This window comes from Rhagoletis pomonella, unplaced genomic scaffold (genome assembly GCF_013731165.1).
Source record: "Rhagoletis pomonella isolate Grant_MI unplaced genomic scaffold, Rhpom_1.0 Rhpom_scaffold_00927, whole genome shotgun sequence".
NCBI lineage: Eukaryota > Metazoa > Arthropoda > Insecta > Diptera > Tephritidae > Rhagoletis > Rhagoletis pomonella.
In genome coordinates this window covers 19,814-42,241 of record NW_023459481.1, presented here as the reverse complement: position 1 = coordinate 42,241, position 22,428 = coordinate 19,814, and the positions used below count along the sequence as shown (strand labels likewise).

Here is a 22,428-nt window from a genome sequence, read left to right as displayed (position 1 = left end):
CAATAAGATATATAAACAGATTAACGGGTTAGGAATGGGCAATCCGACGTCAGCAATACTCATGGAAGTATTCATGCAAACACTGGAGGAGAAATACATGAAAAACCTATCGACCAACCTAGGAGTAAAATTCTACGCGAGATATGTCGATGATGTAATATGTCTAATAGAGGGAAACAAAGAGAAACAGATACTAGACTATCTCAACAAACAACACCAAAATATAAAATTCACCATGGAAACGGAAGAGGAAAGAAAGATTAACTATCTGGATTTAACAATTAAAATAAACGATACCACGAACAAGATAGAGTTCGAAATATACAGAAAACCAACAGCCACAGACACATTTATACACAATAGCTCAAACCACCCACAGCAACACAAAAATGCAGCATTTAAACAACTAATAACGAGGCTTGAAAGGACCCCTCTAACAGAAGAATGCTACAAGAAGGAACTGGATACAATATATGCCATTGCGGAAAATAACGGATATAGGAGAGGCCTGGTGGAGAAGTTAAGAAAGGACACAAAATCGAAAAAGACTAGCAAAGAGAAAAACAATAAAAAAACTTGGGCAGCTCTAACTTACACAGGAAAGACATCTTACAAACTTGCCAAATTCTTTCATAAGTACGACATTCAGACATCATTTAAAACAAGGAACACAGTGGGAAATATATTGAAAGAGAAAATAAGCGAGGAAGACCCGCTAGATAAACAGGGTGTTTACAAGTTAACCTGTGAGTGCCGACACAGTTACATAGGACAAACAGGGCGAAATATAAGAACAAGGTATCGAGAACACATAAGGGATTATAATAAGAAAAAACGAAAACCAGAGGCTGCAATAGAATCGAACTTCGCGAATCACATGATCAAAAATAAATGCACACCAATGAAGATTGGACAAACAACAGAACTTCTCCGTGTACAACATAAAGGACAAAGATTGAATATATTAGAAAATATGGAAATATATAAACAGAAGACCTTCAAAGGACAAATAATAAATGAGCAAATAAATACTGCATCGGACGTACTGTTTGAACCTCTAAAACTACTGTACAAGAAGAAGAATGACAACAAGAAAATATTAAGGACAGATATGGAAGGGAATACACCGACTGCAAAAACAAAGTGGGTAAAAATCACGGACTTCTACCTGCCGTCAAAAACGAGCCAAAACAATTCATCTACCTATTGAGTACCGCAAACACTGCAAAGAAAGAGGTAGTTAACAAGGAGTATAAATACGAGCAACTAACAAAAATTATGCAGAACGAAAAATGACACTGAAGATGGCACAACGCCGAAACCGGTTTGTCTCCAAACCAAATTTGACAAGGGATGACGGAAATTCGTTCCATAATACATCATACACCCACCCTGTCGGAAACAACAACAACCAAAAAGGAAATAAAAACTATTAGTTGATTGTGATTGCTTTCACAACACATTTTTGGTGAACTTTTTGTGACTCTCCTTCTGAATACCCAAATCGTCTCAAGTCACAAAAATAGTCACTAATTGCTAATCTCAAATTTAGTGACTTGAGATGAGACTGAATTACTGAATCCCAGGGATGGTATAATCTTATATAATTCAATTCATTTCTATGCAGAAGTTTACGATGATTGCGATTCTGCAGAACATTAACGTTTTAAAAATATTGCAAAGTTTGCTTTCGCCTTACTAACTGCCCCAATTTCAAATGCAAGTGTAGAACGTGCATTTTCGACTTATGGTATCGTTAAAAATAAATTGAGAAATAGATCATCTCTTGATTTGCTCCAAAGTTTAATGATGGTAAGATTCAGCTTACAGAGAGACTGCAGTTCATGTGTTAAATTTAATCCGTCTTCTAAAATGCTGAAATTATTCCATGTAAAAATGTACGATTTCAAAAATAATAACGCAGCTGATCAACGAGAAGCTGACGACTTGTTTGAAATTTTAAAAGAGTTAGAAATTAATGTGCTTTAAATATGTACATACATACATATGTATAAGTAAAAAAACTGAAGTCGTTTAATTGCAGTATATGCACATATGTATATAAAATTATATTATATTGTTTAATAAATGAATTTTTCTATGCGCTATCAAATGTGTTTTTTAGGGGATTTTTGTTGATTTTAGGCAAATTTTAGGGGGTTTTCAAATATATTTGGCGGGAAACTTTCTGAGAGGTTGGTAACACTGTAAAACAGTTGAATTTGGACAGCGAAACTAGACGGTCCGTGTTTTAATTTCAAGGTTTTCACCCCTGCAACTTTAAAGCAGTTTACGTATCAAGAAAAGGCTCTTGATCACACATTTTGGCGCCCAACGTCGGGCACGGGATTCTATTGGAATTAAAATCCCGTAAATTTTCACACCTCTGCGGAAATTGCATTCGAGATTGCAAGGAGCTGTTTCCCAGAGCGCTAACATTGCGTAGCAGGCCATTGTCTCCAAACACTTTGCACGGAAATCGCTTGCTGCATTTACAAAACTGCGGCCCAGCACTTTAACAGAAGCCAGTCTTTGTATATTAAAACACCAGTTATCGCTCATTATACATAAATATGTACATCTAGTATAGTACATAAAATTCATTTGCACATGTACATACATAGCCTGCCATGATTCAATAACTACAGGTTGTAGCAATCGTACAAAAACAACATTTACCGTTGGTATGAACTCCTTGTGTCATCAACATCTTTATGTATTCGTATTCGTATGTATGGCTGACTTCCAAAACGTATCAATACAATGTTTGGATACTGTTATACTGCGGTATTCAAACTGTTTGTATATGCAGAGTTGCGACACATTGCAACCATATACATTGCATATTTTAAATATTCAATATAGCAATGAACAATTTTTCTGAATTTTCCATTTCTAAAACACCAATGCTAACCAATAACAAACGAAGCATCAACTTTGTTTCTGATGCGCTGATTGCTCCAGCGATGCGGTTCGATAACTTTTCGGCTGCGTTTTGGAACAGTATACATTGTCAATATTTTGCAGTTCGACGTTATGGAACCTTATACTTTGTACGTATGCAAAGCAATTGACGTTTTGGAAGTCAGCCTATATGTATACCCTGCATACCAGGATTTCTTAGAAATCTGAAAGGTTTCACAATTTTTGTTAAGAATTTTCTTTAAGAAATCGTACACTAGTTCTTTACTAGTTCTTATCAACCGCTTTCTTTAAAGATTCCTAAAAGAATCGTAACAAATTTCCGATACTCTTAAAGAATTCGGTAGCATTTGTTTGCAGGGTATATATTGACGTATATGTGTATGTGTACACGGATATGTAAACAAAGCAAAACAGACGATAATTTGACACAACCGTGCTCATAAGAAGAAGCATAGCTTCTATCGATATCACCTGTAATTGATGCGCCTTGATAGCCTGCCAGAACCGCACCGCTATTTTCTATTGTTCTTCAGGCATCGCTGTAGGAGCGTTGTTGTTAGCGGTACGTTATTATCGCACCACTTCGTACAGAAGTCTTTATTGTTGGTCTTGCAGTCCATCAGCATCATTGCATTGGCGATAGCGGTGATTGAAATCACGCCACCACAACCAAGTGCCCTGCCAGCCAAAAGTGGTGAAAAATCTGGTGAAACCGCGGGTTTCGGTCACTTCAAAACTGGTGACAAAACTGGTGACGTTTGTATGGGCGGTGTGCAGATTGTCACCACTTTCCCCCTGTACGTGTGAGCCTTGCATCACTGTCGCACTCATTCAGATACTTCGTAAGGAAAACATATAGCTGCACTCGTCTAGCATTGCCCCCTTCTGCCGGCTCAGGGTTGCATTCTCTTCACAGCGAATTCAAAATAACCTTAGAAACTTTAAATAAAAAATCCTAAAATATTTTGATTTTTATTTTGCAAAATTTATTTTCAAAATGCATAATATACATACTTAATAACCAATATTATGAATAAAACTTGTAATTAACATTAATAAATATATTTTTACATACATACATATGCGCTGGCTTAATTTCTTATTATTAGTATTACTCATTTGCACATAGATGTTTAAAAAGTTAGAAAATTTCTATAACAAAGTTAAGCGATTTTAATTATATTATAATCAAAAGAAAGGTAATCGATTTATCTTTCTTTTGATATATATTAAAAGTTGCAAATCATTTATAATGGTTCACAAAAATTCAGTCTCATTACAACTTTGCAAAATTTGATTGCGTTTTTTCGACTTATATATAGACGGTTTCAAAAGTTGGAAAATTTCTATAAAAAAGTTAAGCGATTTTAACCATATTATAATCAAAAGAAAGGTAATCGGTTTACCTTTCTTTTGATATATATTAACAGTTGCAAATCATTTACACTAGTTCACAAAAAATCTGTTTGGTTACAACTTTGCAAAATTTTACCACTTTCCCACTGCTTATATATAGCTGTTTACAAAAGTTGCAAAGTTTTTATGAAAAAGTAGAGCAATTTAACGGTGTTATAATCAAAAGAAAGGTAATCGGTTTACCTTTCTTTTGATATATATTAACAGTTGCAAATCATTTATGGTGGTTCAGAAAAATTAAGTTTTCTTACAACTTTGCAAAATTTGACAAGTTGGACCTACACTTTGAAGGTGCTCCTGGCGTTGAAGGTGCTGAGGGCGGAAGGTACTCATGGTGCTCCTGGCGATGAAGGAGCTGAGGGTAGAAGGTACTGGTGGTGCTCCTGGGGATGAAGAAGCTGAGTGCAGAAGGTTCTAATGGTGCTCCTGGCGATGAAGATGCAAGCGTTGAAGGTGCTGATAGTGAATCTGTAAACAAGCAAAAATATCAATTAAAATTTATAAACATATAAAAAGTCTCAATACATACCTTAAGAATGTGACTAAGTCGCTAAGTTCTAAAGAAGAAATTACATTATAATTAAATAAAATTGTTATATACGTATTCTTACCTTCAAAATTTTCGTAGTGACATTTCTTCACAGTATGTATACTGTCATCAAAACTCTGATGTTTCTAACTTGCTCGCTCTAACGCAGAGAATTCTTGTTAGAGTACGAATTCTTAACTGGTATGTAGCTCTAACAAAGGGACATTTTTTGACAGTTCGAACAAAAAATTTGTAAGTGTGTGGGTGAGATGACTAAAAAGTTGTGAATGTGTTAGTAAATCGTTTGAATTTTAGGGGAAAGTGGTGAGCCGTGGCTGGCAGGGTGGCTTTGCATAGGTCAAATATTTCGCATAGAAACCATGTACACATTTTTACATCGTCGCATTACTCGTTGTTCAATTTGGTCATAGCCTACCGCTACACTCCTTTGTATTAAGGCACAAAATATAGCAGTGTTTTACATACATACATTGAGGGTGTTCATGCAGTTAGTACTTCTGCATAAGAAAGTTTAGTCGATACGAATTGTAAAGCAGTTGATTTTCGAGTTGGGGAACCTATGTATTAAGACTAAACGACAATTAATTAATTTGTATCACCAAAATGTCCAACTTAGAAACTCTTAAGCAGCAGCGTACTAATCTTCGTCGGAACATAACCCGCATTCGCAGCACAGTTGATACAAAACTTGGAGTCTCGTCAGCTGAACTAAATTGTCGTTTATATATCTTAGAAGCCTACTTCAAGCAGGTAATGACAGTGCAGACAGAAATGGAGAAGATGGATCCAGACGAAGCCCAGCGGGACACCAAAAGTGAAATCGAAGATGCACACGTCGCTATTAAGGTGCATTAAGGAGCAAGTGCAGACGCCCATAATACAACCGTGGACGATGCTTCGCCCTGCGTTTCTCATTCAACATCCATGAACCTACCACGACTGGCAAGTACTCCGAGTACAAAAACTTCGTAACGCCATTTAAGCAAGTGATTGATAATCAATCTAGCTTGTCTTCTATCGAGAAGTTCAACCAACTGCTTAATTGTTTCAAGGGAGCGGCCTTAGAAACTGTTACGGCATTTCATATTTCTTCTGAAAATTATCAGAATGCGTTCGAACTTCTTAAAGCTTGATAGTGACGGACAAAGTCGATCAGGACACTAGGAAGAAATGGAATGAGTTTTTACTCTGGGATTCAGTAATTCAGTATCATATCAAGTCACTAAATTTGAGATTAGCAATTAGTGACTATTTTTGTGACTTGAGATGATTTGGGTATTCAGTGGGAGAGACTCACAAAAAGTTCACCAAAAATGTGTGGTGAAAACAAACACAGACAGTCAGCTGATAGCGTTTATGTATGCCTTTCGCCCGCGCCATCCAAAGAGACGCAATGGCCGAATGGTCAAAGCATTAGGCTGCCGGTCGAGAGGGTCCGGGTTCGAGTCCTCCCCCAGCGTAGAGGATTTTTTATTTAGTATTTTTTATTAGTTTAATTTTTTTGAATAACCGTTAGATTTAAATGTTTTAAAAACAATAAAATTATTATTTTTCAATGAATTTTTATGATATTAAAGAATTTTGGTTTATTTCCTAATGAAATTGCTGTTGAACAAATTTCCTCGCTTCATTTTTGCGTGTTTTTTTTTAATAAAATGGAAAGAAATGATCTTTTCCTCCATATTTTTATTTTTGTGACCTGCTCTTAGCCAGCTGACAAATTAGTGACTTATTTTTGAGACTAGAGACGTGAGAAAGCGTACTGAATATACCAAATAGTCTCAAAATCCAAGTTCACCTCCAAAAGTCATTATTAGTGACTAGAGACCGCTTACTGAATGCCAGGGTTAGACTTCAGAGATCTTCCAACATGCACAGTTGAGTAGTTCCGCTCAGCTCAACAGTTGGCAACTTTCCGCAATTTTTTCAGCGGAAAATTTGTACGCTACCTGAACTCAACGTCGCTTTGTTTATTATTTATTCTATTTTATATTACTGATGTGATAAAGTAACTAAAATATTTTATAATAATACTACTTTTCTAAATATATGTTTTAAGATGTTTGCTATATAATTATACACTGTTTAATTCATTATAACATTGAACGATTTTTTTCAAACACGGCGGCAGCTCAGCGTTGAATTGTGAATACTATCGGCGGAAGCATCGCTATTTATTGCAATTTCATTTGTTTACATTTATCAGCTGTTCATTTGGCAGCATATTCATCAAGCCGTTTCTAAGACGTAATTGTTGGGTTCAACAGTTGCCAACAGTTTCGTAGCAGATGAGCTAAACAGCTACGTCTTATGAACGTGCCCAATTAAGAACCTTTTCACCAATTTAAGCCTTAATTGTTACCCAATTTATCATAAAAAATTCAAATTATTAATTGCCCATAAATTCTCTCTACCCTGCTAGTTATGTTTAAAAATTGTATGCAAAATTTTGTGTTAGTGGCAACGCCATGCCAAAACTGTGTAAACGATATGACAGCCATTATGTGCAAAGAAAATAGCGGCATTCGTGGCTGGCATATCGGAGGAATCACACAAAAGTGTAAGTAGAATTTGTAAATTGTATTAATGTAACTAATTTCAATTTTTCTAAAGGAAATAAAACATTCCACATATTATTACATGCCAACGAAGATTGTGGATGTTTTTATTTGGTCTCCAGCCGCGAATCACCCCAAACATCTTTTATTTCACTTTTTATGAAAAGTTTTTTCGCATAACGGTTTGGCAGTAGTGGTCGCAGCGAGGGAACTCAAAAGCAATTTAACAATTGGCGTACATTGGAAAAAAGAGAGCTACTCATCATTTAGCGGGCTCCATCAACAGCATTGTGGCATGTTGCTAGTTTCAGTACACCACCAGTTATAGTACACTGCAAGTTCCAGCGCCGGCACTGGAGTCCCGGCAGCATACATTAACACAGTGATCATCATAGTATTGGCAGCGTTTTGTAAGCATCGGAGCACCTGCAAGGAAAAACCACCAAGAATCCGGCAAGTACATCTGTAAGCCTTTTGGACATCAGGTGAGTACCTCTGTGAAAATGTATGGGGGTTGGTTCGCCAGTGTGTTTTAACGTGGATATACATAACGGGAACAGTCAGGCGTAACAGCACCTAAAAACTGTTAGCCGTAACGCGCAAGATAGCGTGTATATGTGTATATGTACGAAGGTTAGGGTGTGTCCAAAAAATTGCGCCTCTATAATAAAGGCATGTATGTATGCGACTACAAAAATGCGGATACTGTACAAAACCAAAAACATAAAGTCATTTCTTTGAGGCACGCTTATTCATAGGCGAATTTAAGCATTGTATTTACCCAGCGATATACAAAATATTTTGCGAGTTTGCAAGGAAACGAGTTTGCCTAACCATTACTGCCGTGTAGACGAAAATATTAATACGTTTTCTTTTAACTACGATTATCGCGATTTGAATTTTTTCACGAACCTGCGTGGTTCAGTTGAGCATAATGGTGCATTTACATGGTATGAATCTGTTCATAAGCCGTATGAATTTTCCTATAAAAGAAGCACCAACTCTATGAAGAAATGCATGAAAGCGATATATATTTAACAATTTTGACTTGTATACTAGACAATATTTTTTTTGTAAACAACAAATAAAAAAATTTTATTTTGTGCTAGCTTTGAAACTAGAAGCTTATTTTTTTTGTTAAATGTGCTTTAAAAAGGACCTACTGCCAATAAAGCCTTGTGGATTGCTATTTTTCCATATTTGTAATGCTTCCATTTAAACATCTTTGTGGAAAAACAGTTTTTTGTTTAGAATTGCTTGTTTACGAAACGTTTGGCATAAGTTGAAATCATAGGGATGCCGTTTTCTTTCGTTTCTCAGTGGATTTTATATTTGAAAAGGCACCAAAATATGTATGCAATACTTCTACATATCTTTGTTTAAAGCACAAAACCGCGCATCAAGGAAATGCAAAACCTCGTATGGGAGGTTGCCTAAATTTTAAAAACGGTTCTCTCTTTTAAACTTAATAATCTTCTCTCCTTATGTCTAAGTCGATATTTTATTATATCGATATTTTATTATAAATGGCTAAGGGCTTGATGTCAGGAGCTTCCGATGACCAAATATCTTTTTTGGCACAAATTTCAGTTCCGAAGTTTGGCAGAACCACGCTACGCGCTTTTGTACTTTAAACGACGAATATGTATATCGCTTGAACAATATGTTAGCATTTGGCCTAGCTTCTCCTCCGATATGCGACGTGCGTGATTTTGTCACACAAAGTAAAGGACAGTTTTACGCCGACTCCGAACGGCAATTGTATTTTAATGAGAAGTTGTTTCCATGACAGAATACACTCGGAGGTTTACTATTACCAACAGAGGGGCAACCACTATTAGAAAAACTGGGCTTGAACTCAGGCTCTGCGTAATGCTCTACAGCAGCCGCCACTACTTTTACATATATTGCTGGTATTGTAGTACATCTAATGTAACGCCTCACGAGTGGCAACCCCGATTTGAGTGGCAACTCCGGTCTCCTGGAAATGGTGGTGGTCGAAAAATTACAGTTCAACTGTTTCCGGTGTAATTTGATTATTATTTCGATTGGTGCGATTCTGTCCACATGTGACAGAAGTTAATCTAAAACTAAATTCATCATCCGAGTCGGATTATAAATTCAGGTGTGAGGCTTATACTCCACGTGACCAGCGAAATCGACAATACCTGTTATATTCGCGGAAAAGCCGACAATGGCAGCTAGAATGACGCGAAACCAGATTATGGCTGCACTTGCAGATGCAGGAGTGGCTTTTGATAATGAAGCCACTTTGGTGCAACTCCGTGTGCTCTACGAAAGGGCACAACGCGGCAGCCTACCTCAGCAGCAACGCCCTGATGCTTTACAGCAGGCAGATGCACCACAGAAGCCAGATGCACCACAGCAGCCAGATGCTCCACAGCAACCAGCAGTACCACAGCAGCGCCCGCAAATTTTTCAGCAGCCAGACGTGCAACAACAAGGGGATGCGATACAGGCACCAACAACTATGCGCTGCCAGCTTCTGGAGCAACCGCCTCCAGTGGGGTCGGAGCGCTCGTCGCCGTCTACGGTCCGTCAGCGTTTATCTGAAGCTGAGAAAGAAGAAGAGCTACTAAACCGACAGCTAGCCATTGCCCGCAAAAGGCGAGAGCTACAAATATTGCAACAGGAGCTGGGCGTCAATGAGAAACGTTTAGACCTGGCCATTCTGGATGCTATGGTCGTCAAGTTCGATGGCTCGGAGCTACAAGACGTACGCAAGTGGACCGGTGACCTAGAGAACGTCTTCGAAGCGTACAATTATGCTGAACGCGACAAGCTAGTGGCAGCCCGCCACTTGATGACTGGGCAAGCGAAGCGTTTTGCATCCATCATAACGGTGCGAACGTATGGGGAGCTTAAAGCGGCATTATTGCAGGAGTTCGAAAGGGCATTTTCTATGCAGGATGTGTTTGCGCAATTGAAAGCACGCACGATGAAGGTAAACGAAACGCCCCGACAATACATTATCGAGATGCAGCTTATCGCTAGTCGCTCCAACATTCCAGAACTGGAATTAATCGATATAATAATCGATGGTCTGCAGGACAAGTCATCGCAGGTATCGATGCTTTACAGTGCCACCACTTTAGCCGAATTGAAGTTACTCATGGAACGATATGAGAAAAAGAAGCGAATCAAAACTCAGTTCGCTAATACAGCGACTGGCGGAAAACAAAAGGAAGGAGCAGCAGCTGGTAGCACCCAGAGCGGTGCAATTAAACAAGAAAATGTCCGCTGTTTTAATTGCTTCGCGTACGGGCATTTCCAAAGCGCCTGTACGGCACCCAGACGCCATACAAATGCTTGCTTTGTGTGCAATGAAGTAGGGCACACCCGATTCGATTGCCCGAAAAAGAAGACCAGAGGAGTAGCGGCGGCCGTGACAGCAGTAGAAGCAGCAGACGAAAATCTGGAAGATCGTCTAGTACCTAGAGTAGTGGAGCAACTTACTGCAAAAAATTGGGTGAGTGTTGCCTTTTATTTACAGGATAAGTGCACTGAACCAACCTATTGTTATGTTCTCTTTGATACCGGCAGTCCGGTTAGCTTTGTGCGGAAGTCCTGTGTGCCTTCTGGCTTTATTAATAAACAACAATCAACTATATACAGAGGCGTTGGAAATAAACGATTATTTACGTACGGAACGATTACGTGTAAAGTTTTATTTCGGGGAAGTGAAGTTAAACATAAGTTTTTAATTTTACCCGATGACCAAGCAATAGTACCTTGGTTATTCGGACGAGAAATTTTGAGCCGAATGGGAATTAATTTATTTAAAATTGTTAATGTAAAGTATGACAAAAATGAATTACTTGATTTGCGCAATAAAATAGCAACGAATAAATATGTTAATGACATTTTCAGTGCACTTAACTTGTTTAAAATTTCAAAAGAATCGGATACAAATTTTGTAAGAGCTGTACCCAGCGAGAGAAATCGGCTTGATGAAAGTGGGGAAAAGCTGGCGTTGGTTGAGACCCATGAACGAAAGACAAAAGATCACGCCTTAGGAAAGAAAGAAAAGAGTTATTTTCTAGCTGTTGAAATCTCGACGCCATCTTTGTTGTAAGAAGTAAACAACGAAGAGAACAAAAAAAAACGCGTAATTGTTGAACGCATGAATAATCATTGTTATTATGCAAATTCTCCTATAAATCATGTCGTTGTGTTAAATTATTCTTTACCTTATGTGTGCATACGTTGTCACAAGCGAAAATTAAGAAAATTGCAGTAAAAAGCCACCACCAAATTGTAAACAACGAACAAATGTAAACAAACGGCTTATGTCAAAATCGCCCTACTTTTTTCATAAGTGCGATTATAACGGGCCACTCTTCTGCTGTCGTGATCTTGTCTTTTTGGTTCATGGTTGAGACCGACGAGATGACAGAGGAGGAGTTAGACAGTGTAGAAGTATTGGAAAAAGTTACTTTATGAAGATTTCGGTGAAAAGTGACACTCCTGTATATAGCGTTCCACGGAGACTGTCATTTAAAGAGAAAAAGGAAGTGCAAGAAATAATTGACAGTTTATTATTGCAAGGGATTATAAGACCCAGTGAGTCCCCGTATGCGTCGCCGATAGTTCTAGTTAGGAACAGGGATGGGAAGTTACGGATGTGTGTAGACTATAGAGAGCTAAATAAAATAACTATTAAAGATCGGTTCCCGTTACCCTTAATTGAAGACTGCCTAACGTACCTGGCAGGGAAAAGTTATTTTAGTACGTTGGACTTACGAAATGGGTACCATCGGATTCCGATGCATGTAAACTCAATACCGTTGACAGCTTTTGTGACACCGATGGGGCAATATGAGTACAATTTTTCTGCCATTTGGGCTGACTAACGCCCCGGCTGTCTTCCAAAGACTGGTGAACCAAGTTCTGAAGCCATTGATTAGCCGTGGGGAAGTGGTGGTCTACTTAGATGACATTCTAGTGGCCACAGGCACCATTAAGGAGCATAGTGAAGTGTTAGGGCGAGTGTTACGATTACTTGCGGAGGCAGGATTGAAACTGAACTTTGACAAATGCAAATTTGCGTATCAAGAGTTGGAGTATTTAGGTTATAGGATCAGTTGTAAAGGAATCCGCCCCAGCAAAAGACAGGTAGAGGCCATCAAAACATATAGTGAACCACAGACGGCCAAACAAGTACAACGGTGCCTTGGGTTATTTTCCTATTTTAGGAGATTCGTACCAAATTTTTCACGAATAGCTAAACCACTTAGTCGATTGCTGGGTAAAAATGTCCGATTCGAGTGGACAGCCCAGTGCAAGGACGCTTTTCAGACTCTAAAGAAACGACTGGCGGAGTCGCCCGTTCTGAGTATATTTGACCCGAATCGTGAGACTGAGCTACACACAGACGCCAGTGCGCATGGATATGGGGCCGTCTTGCTGCAGAAGCAGTCGGACCATAAGTTCCATCCAATAGCATATTTTTTAAGAAGCACCACAGATGCCGAAACGCGTTACCATAGCTTCAAACTGGAAACGTTGGCAATAGTTAGGGCTCTGGAGCGATTTAGAGTATTTGTCCATGGAATCCCGTTCACCATTGTGACAGACTGCAATTCATTGGTATTGGCTCTGAGCACGAAACAGATTAATCCACGGATTGCTCGGTGGTCCCTAGCCTTGGCAGAATTTGATTTCAAGATTAAACATCGGTCAGGAGAGCAGATGGCACATGTGGACGCACTAAGCAGGTCAACATGTGTAGGCACAGTGGAGGAAAGTGAAGTAGACGTTAACATTCAGATAGCTCAGATGAGAGACCCGGAAATTAAAGAGTTGAAAAAGAAGTTGGAAGTGGCTGAGGTGTCTGGATTTGACATGGAGAACGGACTGGTGTTTCATGTGGAGGATGGTAGGCGGCAACTCTACGTACCTAGGGAGATAGAAAATAATGTGATTCGATTAGTACACGAGACGTATTGTCATTTAGCGGTGGATAAATGCGTCGACCAGATAAAGAAACACTATTGGTTTCCGGGGTTAAGAAAAAAGGTTAAGAGTTTCCTAGCTAATTGTTTGAAGTGTATTTATTATTCAGGCCAGGCTAGAAGCAATGAAAGGTGATTGTATAGTATTCGAAAGAAGCCCGAACCATGGGATACTCTACACATCGATCATTTTGGTCCTCTGGAAACGGTGAGGTCTAAGCGCCGGCATGTTCTGGTGGTCGTAGATTCATTTACCAAGTTCGTTAAATTATACGGTGTAAACACTAGTACAAAAGAGACCGTATGTGCGTTGCGCAAGTACTTTACCGATTACAGCCGGCCCCGAAGAATTATCAGTGATAGAGGGTCTTGTTTCACGTCTGTTGAATAGGGTCTTGAAGAGTATGTTGGCCAAACTCACTGATCCTATTGATCATACAGATTGGAAAAAGAGACTTTTCGACGTCGAATTTGCTATAAACAACACGGTCCACAGTAGCACCAAACAGACTCCCTGTAAATTATTGTTCGGTGTGGAGCAACGGGGACACGTGGTTGACGAGCTAACCGAGTATCTGCAAGAAAAGTATGTTAGTGAAACCGTAGACCTGAAAAGGACCAGGGAGCAGGCGGACGAAGCTATTCAAACGTCACAGCAAAGAAACGAACGATACTTCGACCGCACTCACAAACCGGCCCAACAATTTGAGGTTGGCGAGTTTGTCGTGATCAAGAATATAGACACTACAGTGGGTAAAAATAAGAAGCTTATTCCCAAATATAAAGGACCTTACGTCATCCAGAGACAATTAGGGCACGACCGTTACGTTGTAACCGACATAGAAAATTGCCAGAACACACAGATTCCTTACTGCAGTATCCTTGACTCGAGCAGACTCCGACGCTGGGTGCAGTTCAGCCCGAGTGGCGATGATCCGAGACAGGAAGGCAACAACTCTTTAAGCCCAGACGATGAAGTAACTAATTCATGTAATGATGACGAGTGTACCGACTATGAGTATTTGGAAGAGACCGAGGAGCCCCACTGCAGTACATCTAATGTAACGCCTCACGAGTGGCAACCCCGATTTGGGTGGCAACCCCGGTCTCCTCGAAATGGTGGTGGCCGAAAAATGACAGTTCAACTGTTTCCGGTGTAATTTGATTATTATTTCGATTGGTGCGATTCTGTCCACATGTGACAGAAGTTAATCTAAAAATAAATTCATCATCCGAGTCGGATTATAGTATATTCAAAATACTATCCCGAACTTCGGAGTGTATATATGTAATGTAAAAAAGAATGAGAGGTACTATAAGAAAATGTACCCAAAATTCTGGAGCAAATGAAAAAATGCTCATTGAAAATAGTTCACATGTATAAATTAAAAGATATAACTTAATAGGTTACAGCGCTACACAAAAGGAAAAGTTAGAAAAAATAGCAATGCGGTTTGAAGGAAACATGAAGCCATAAAATGCTTGTTTGTTTCGTTAATACTCTGAACTTTGTAAGATATGGCACTTTATTATTTGCAGTAGTTTGCAAATATTCACTAATGGTTCTAAAATCGCAAACATTTTCGTGGGATGTTTTTGTTTGATTTCGAATTGAAAATACATTACGATCATATTGTACCGAAATAAGTGCGGTATCTTTGCATTTTTGTAATTGAATTCCTCATTAGAACATGTAGTCCCTCTATTTTAGCGTATCAACAGTTCATATGGCTTCATACCATGTAAATGCGCCATGAAAATTCAACTTGCTATAATTTCATATGCTTAACAGTATCACAACAGTATGTTTACAGTATCTCCCCATAACTTTTCATATGAAAAAGTTTATTATATGCATCCCACTCGATATCATTGAATTCCTCATTAGAACATGTAGTCCCTCCATTTTAACGTATCAACAGTTCATATGGCTTCATACCATGTAAATGCGCCATTATTTTCGACAATTGCATAATAGGAAACCGTATAAATATCGGTTATTGAATCGGCCGTTATCGTTAAATAGTGTCCCGATTTATATAGGGTTCCATTAAATTTAGCCTGCTTGTAACAAAAGATACTATCTTTGGGAAATTTTAATGAACTTTCAATCAAATATAAATCAAAGTTTTTATGCTCATTTGTTTTTTCGTATTGCAAATTATTATCTTTTTCTTGTAATATGCTATAGGCGAATTTCAGTTGAAACTTTATAGACACTGACCAAAGAAAATGTTTCCTACTATTGGTTACTTTTGAATAGGTTTTTAGTTCACGCTGTTTTGCTTCGAATCTAAAGCTCCAATAAAATTTCGGTGGACCCGAATATCGAATTACAGTTGGATAATGAATTTGGTTATGGTGTTTCGGTTTCAAAGTATCATTGAATAGTTCTATATATTTTCTGTTATGTTGAGCAATCAGACTTTCAATTTCTTTAATTTGTTGCTCATTAAAACTTGGTCTAAGAAGATAATCTATAAGTTTAATTAAATCGCAATGAAATGTCCGCACATCATCATTTGCTGGGATAAGGTGCCCTATAATTAAGGGTAAATAATGAAAAAGTGTCCACATTTCTTTTGCAGTTGTGTTTAGTTCTTTCCGCTTTATGTGAGAAAAAGATATGTATTTACAAATGTTAGATGCATCTGTTTCTCCATATGAAAACGTTTTTTTGTAGAAAATGCAATTCATCAAGTGTGAAAAAAATATTTTGGATGTAATAGTTTATTATATTAGCAAGATCGTAATGTACAACACCTTCAAAGATGTCATGGATTATGTCGACTGCATAGTTTTCTGTAAGATAAAATGAAGGAATTCCATTGAGCAACGAGTTTTTCATCACGCCATAACATTGAATTCTAACATGCTCATAGTTTTCGACATTTCTCAGAGACAATGAATTCCCTTCGCATAAGCGTTAAAAGTTTTTGCCTTTGAATCCATGAATTATTGGCGGCAAAAGATTTACTGAAACCAAGGATCTGATTAAGGCCAAGGTTATCACCTAATACAGTCCTAAAACAAAATACTCTGTTGTAAGTATTTTGATCAAAGAACTCATTGTCAGATCACTTCCAAATTTGTTGTGATGTTCGGCTTTAATCATATATATGCTTTATAGTTTTGATAAATTTTCCACAGTCGGGAAATATATGTTTAAAGCAGTCACTGTTTGTGATTTAGTATGCGATCCAAGTGGATTATTGACTTCAAAATCATCAACATATAAGAAAAACGGAATAGTAACTTTTGCTTTAAAAGAAGATTATTTTATTACGCCACAATTCTACCTGAACAAAATTTTTTAAATTATTACAATCAGCGTAATATTGTTCTGTTTTTTTTTTCAAGCATTTCTCTAGAACTTGTGGATCCTCAAGCATTTTTTTCATTTGAAACTCGGTTGGCAGTAATACTCCACCATCTACATGTTCTTCAAGGACATTTTAACCACATCTGCTCTTATTGACAACGGATCGATTTATATCAAATTTAGTTGGCTTTTTATACAAATTACTCTCTTCTAAATGTTTAAGAAACTTATATTTAAAAGAAATATCAATAAAAGGATTTACAATATTATCAAAAAGTTTTATACTATGTCCCCACCGGAGCTAACCACGTGTTGAGTTGGCTATCCCAATAACTCACTTGATTTAGAGTAGTTAAGCCATATTAAAATGACAGCACTTAACCATTTCACTGAGATGGTTAAAAGCTAACCAGCCCGAAACCACGTCGAAAGTTTGATACAACCCTGTGTTTTTCCGCCATCTGTATGTAGGTAATTAGCGTTAAAATGTAAAAAATTCGTTCCCTACTAGTGTTTGGATTTAACTAAATCAGATTTCAAATTTTTTTCAAAAACCGGAGTAATTCTAATCCGCTTGACTTCAAATCTATTCCGTTTTTTTTTCATTCATGTTGGGCGCCGTTTTTTGAGTATTCACCACCGATTTCAGTAAAAAATTTAAAGTTAGCCAAATCTCACTGTTAAAAAGTAACTCTTTCATAGCAATGCGTCAATAAAGTAACTTCGTTATTTTTTGCTGTATGTCTGTAGAAATGGGCGGATGCAGAACTTTACTTAAGTTGTTAAAAAATATATGTAGAATGGAATTTATATAAAGTAGAAAAGGTTTGGATCCTATTGCTTTTTAAAAAATTAAGTGTTAAATATGTTCTACTTGATAGAAAATGCTAAAAATTACCTAAATATATAACATATTATCCATACATTGCCTCGCGTTCTTATTTCTGCATGAATAGAAAATATTTAAGTCAAACAATTAATGTCCGAAACGAAAATAAAAAAATCAATCTAGTACGAAAAATTTGTTTTTGGTCAGATTTTTACAGCGATTTAGTCCTGAATCGAGTTTTGGAGGTCCGAACATTGTTCTCTACATTTGTACTGCTTTATAAACCTCAAACCGAAGTGTGGACAACAATAGTTAGTGATGTGGTTAAGTTCGATTTGAGATGGTTAACTTTTTGGTGGAGACATGGTATTAAAATATCTTCAGAATATTCAACACATAAATCATATATGACCTTTTTCAACCAATTCAATAGTGGCTGTACAACAAACTCATTAATGCTATCTAGCAAAATCGGAACATTACATCTTGTGAAATTGTTATTATTGTACAATGATGACGTGAATTCACAAACTCTTTTTTTAACTCTTGTTTTAGATCTTCTTCATATAGTACCCTATTTTCTTGTTCCAAATTATTTTCAATTTTCGTGTTTTGAACTTCTAAGGAAGAATTATTTTCGATTACTGGAGTGGTTTCTATCTCCATATTGACAATCTCTTCATTTACTGGGGAACAATTTAAGTTATTTCTTAACAAATGATTATTTAAATGCCTTTTATATATTTACGAATGATTCTTTATAAAAGCTTTAGGGGCAGATGTATTGACTTTTATTAATACAGTGAATTATTTTAAGATGACTTATCAAAACGTTAACGGTTGAAAAATTCTTTTTACAAATAAAGCAAAACATTTTGATTACAAATCTTTTTTAAATATATTCCTAATAAATTATTCTAAAATTGTAATATTAATATTATTATTATGATTTTGATTTATAATATTCGCACTTCTGCAGAATATCGTTTTCGCCTTAAAAAGTGATGAAATGGCAAATGTATCATGACAAACGTATGAATTAAAATATCTGTATGTGTTAACTTACCTGCTTTAACTCCTATGTTAATTAAAAAATCACCAAAGAAAACAATAAGGCACTGCCGACTTTTCAGTTTGAGCTCAAAACAATCAATGACGAAGGATAACGAAAGACGTCTTCGCGAAGCTGACTTGATTTGAAATTTTACAAGAACTTTGTTAAATTAAAGAAGTCTCTTGGGTGTTATTGCAAGTTACCTAAGATAGCTTTTTTAAATTTGACAAGAACTTTGTCCCTCTATTTTAACGTATCAACAGTTCATATGCTTCATACCATGTAAATGCGCCATTAGTGTGCGCAGTCAGAATATTGCTCTGCAACTCAACTTCTACATTTTGTATTCCTGCGAGCTGGAGAAATATAACCAGTCGTTTGCAAAAGGATTACTGGTTTGGGGCTTTAAATATTTCTTCAGTCTACAACCACAACATTTTTTTACGATTTATATAAAATAAACTAGAGTTTTTAATTGGTCATTGGTGTGCATATGCAAACATCGATCTGCGCCTCAGCTAATATTTTTCCTTTGCGATCTTTATGAAAAAAACCAATCGCTCGTGTTGGTCTGCCTTGTAATTGGATTATTCGCAGCGCATACGTATGTAACTTTTTGTGCTTGCTAATAAGAGAACCTGTTTAATCGTTGTTGGTCTGCGTTGACATCGATCCACGTCTCAATCCCTTCGTACCTTTTGACTTTACAAAATTGAGGAAAAAAAACCATTCGTCTGCTTAATGGTCTTTAGTCCGCGGTTTTAATCGGTTTTGCGCGTCAAAACCTACATTTGTTTTTGCTTTACGAATTCGAAATTTTGAATTAAACCTCATCGGGGATAGCGTTAGCGAGTCACAACTTGAAGATTTAGGGGGGTCCAGCCGGAATATTTTGTTTTCTTCTTGGTGAAGAAAGATTCATCGGTAATAAGCGTAGTCATGCCAAACACGCGTTCTGGAAGCAAGGGTAGTGCATCAGGTGGCGACGTCGAATGTTTGGACGACTTAAATTCGACAATCCAGCAACAACCAATGGAAGCGGGCGAAACTCAACAAACGACAATGGAGGCGAAACTCAGCATGATGCTGCAGCCGATGCAGGAGCTACAAGCGGAGTTAAGGCAGAGTCAACAACAACAACACGAGATGTTAGCAGCAACCTCTAGAGCACCTAGCAACGTTGGTGTCGAAAGCGTGAACGGTTCGTTGGCAGGGGTATTGAGCGATTTGAATCGGACTTTAGCATATACCAGAGTAACTCAAGGGCGTAAGTTGCACGATCTGCCGGAATTTGATGGGCGTCCTGAAGACTGGCCCATGTTTAAGGAGGCGTTTGCTATGACCACAGAGGAGTATCGTTACAGTGAGCGACAAAATATGATGCGCTTGCAGAAGGCCATTAAAGGTAAGGCAAGAGAGGTGGTCGAATGCCTACTTATTCATAGCAGCAACGTGCCGCGCGTCATTAGTACCCTTGAAGACCTCTTTGGTAGGCCAGAGCAACTGGTAAAAAGCCAAATCGCAAAGATACAGGGTGTAGCTCCTATTGTGGAAAATCGAATTGAACAAATTGTGCCGTTCGCTACCAAGGTACAGAATTTATCCTCGTTCTTACAATCTGCCAACTGCGATCACAACTTATCGAACCCGACACTCATGGATGGGCTGCCGTCGAAGTTACCAGTACAAAAGAGGATCGACTGGGCTAGGCATGCCTTGACCATTGTACCGAGGCCGAACATATGTCACTTCAGCGACTGGTTGCAAGAGCTTCCGAGGTTGGTGGCGAGTGCTTGCGTCAATACGAACTCGGATCCCAGGTAGAGCGGAAGAGTCGAGGGTCGCACGCGTTTCTTCCACACCCAGGACATTAACAGTGGTAACCGTGATGCAAGCACATGTGTTGTATATGAAGGCAGACACGTAATAAGCCGATGTAAGAGGTTCCTTGACATGCAGTGGGGTCAGCGATGGCGTGTAGTCCGACGAAAGCGATTGTGTTTAAATTGTCTGCGAAGTGGCCACAGGAGCAACGATTGCACTGAACAACACAGATGCAATATAGACCGGTGCATGCGGAAGCAGCACGAGCTACTTCACGCTCGCCAGCAAGGAACAACAGATGGACGGCGTCCAATGGAAGCTGCGGCACGGCAACAAGTCTTCACCAGTGCTATTATTCCAAATCCGAGTTCAAGATTGCTGTACAAAATATTGCCAGTGCGGTTGTACGCCAACGGGCGAGTCATAAACAGTTTCGCCCTCTTCGATGATGGTTCGGCAATATCAATGATGAATAGTGACTTGGCTGGACGCCTCGTGGTCAAAGGGCAGAAGCAAAATTTAACGTTGCAATGGTTCGGCGACACCACGGCAACAGAGAAGTTAAGTAGGGTCGACGTACAAATATCCGGGTTTGGTAGGTTTAATAAAAGGTTTTTGTTGCGGAATATCAGAACGGTGAACAACCTTCAACTGCCGGCACAGAGGTACCGTACAAATATCGTCACTTGCCGATCAAGAGATATGATAGAGCGGTCCCGGAACTGTTGGTTGGGTTAGACAACGCACACTTAAGCATCTCAAGGAAGACTGTTGACGAAGGAATGGATGGTTACTCTGTGACACTTACGAAGCTCGGCTGGATTGTCTACGGTGGTAGGAATCGAGGCGTTGGAGAACGGTGCAACTATGTGCACTTTGCAAATGTGGATAACGGTCTAGAGAGGCTCGAGCGTTTGGTGAGTGACTATTTAATTAAGGAAGATCTTAATGTACGCGAAGGGGTGCAGGACTGTGTGGCTGCAGATACAGTCAGAGCTAAAGAGTTGTTAGAAACCACGACCGTGAGAAAGGGTTCCCACTTCGAGACTGGCCTGCTTTGGAGGCAGGAGAATGTGGAACTACCAGATAGTCGAAAAATGGCGGAAAACAGGTTGTTGGCTCTAGAAAAGAAATTCAAGCGCGATAATAAATTTAAGTCAGCATACGTTCACGTAATGAAGGAATACGAGGCTAAAGGATATACAAGGATACTGACGGCGGATGAGATCCGGACAGGAGGGAAGCGTAGCTGGTTCCTACCACACTTTGGGTTTGGAACGCGAACAAACCTGGAAAGATGAGACTTGTCTTTGACGCTGCTGCGGAAGTTAACAATGTATCGCTGAACTCGACTTTGCTTAGCGGACCAGACTTAAACCAACCTTTAGCAACCATCCTAATGAAATTCCGGCAGAGGCAAGTAGGTGTATGTGCGGACATAGTGGAAATGTTCCACCAGGAGAAGATACGCGCCGAAGATCAAGCAGCACAACGCTTCTTATGGAGAACAGACCCTGAACATCCCATCGAAGTCTACACTATGAGCCCGATGACATTTGGAGTCACCTGCTCACCAAGCTCGGCACAGTTCGTTAAGAACAAAAATGCAGAGGAGTTTAGAGTACGGTTTCCTGAAGCGGTGGAGGCCATAGTCAACAACCACTACGTCGACGATTTTGTCCACTATTTCTCCACCGTAGACGAGGCAATCCGAATAACTGAGCAGGTAGTATGGGTTCATAAACAGGGAGGTTTGGAATTAAAGCGCTTTGTATCAAACTCTGAACAGCTAACCGAAAGAATGAATAATAAAGAAGAACGCCCGTCGTACTTTAACCTCGATAGAGATAATGCTGGTATTTTTCAGAAAGTCCTCGGGTTACATTGGGATACGATTAATGATGTTTTCAGATTTGTGCTGTCGTTTGCGAAGGTGGATCCAGTAGTGCTTGCTGGCCAGAGGAGACCAACTAAG

The 22,428-nt window shown here is 38.6% G+C and overlaps 1 protein-coding gene across 1 annotated transcript; it reads left to right on the top strand.

Annotated features, from left to right (window-relative positions):
* The first annotated feature begins 9,655 nt into the window (after nt 1-9,655).
* On the top strand, nt 9,656-11,221 carry LOC118751715. The gene is made up of 2 exons (XM_036486527.1): nt 9,656-10,939; nt 11,014-11,221. The coding sequence occupies exons 1-2, from the start codon at nt 9,656-9,658 to the stop codon at nt 11,020-11,022; spliced, it is 1,293 nt and encodes a 430-aa protein (XP_036342420.1). The 3' UTR covers nt 11,023-11,221.
* The last annotated feature ends 11,207 nt before the right edge of the window (nt 11,222-22,428 follow it).

What these genes read in the sequence shown, in the direction of transcription:
- LOC118751715 (XM_036486527.1), top strand. Translation starts at nt 9,656, where the DNA reads ATGACGCGAAACCAGATTATGGCTGCACTTGCAGATGCAGGAGTGGCT.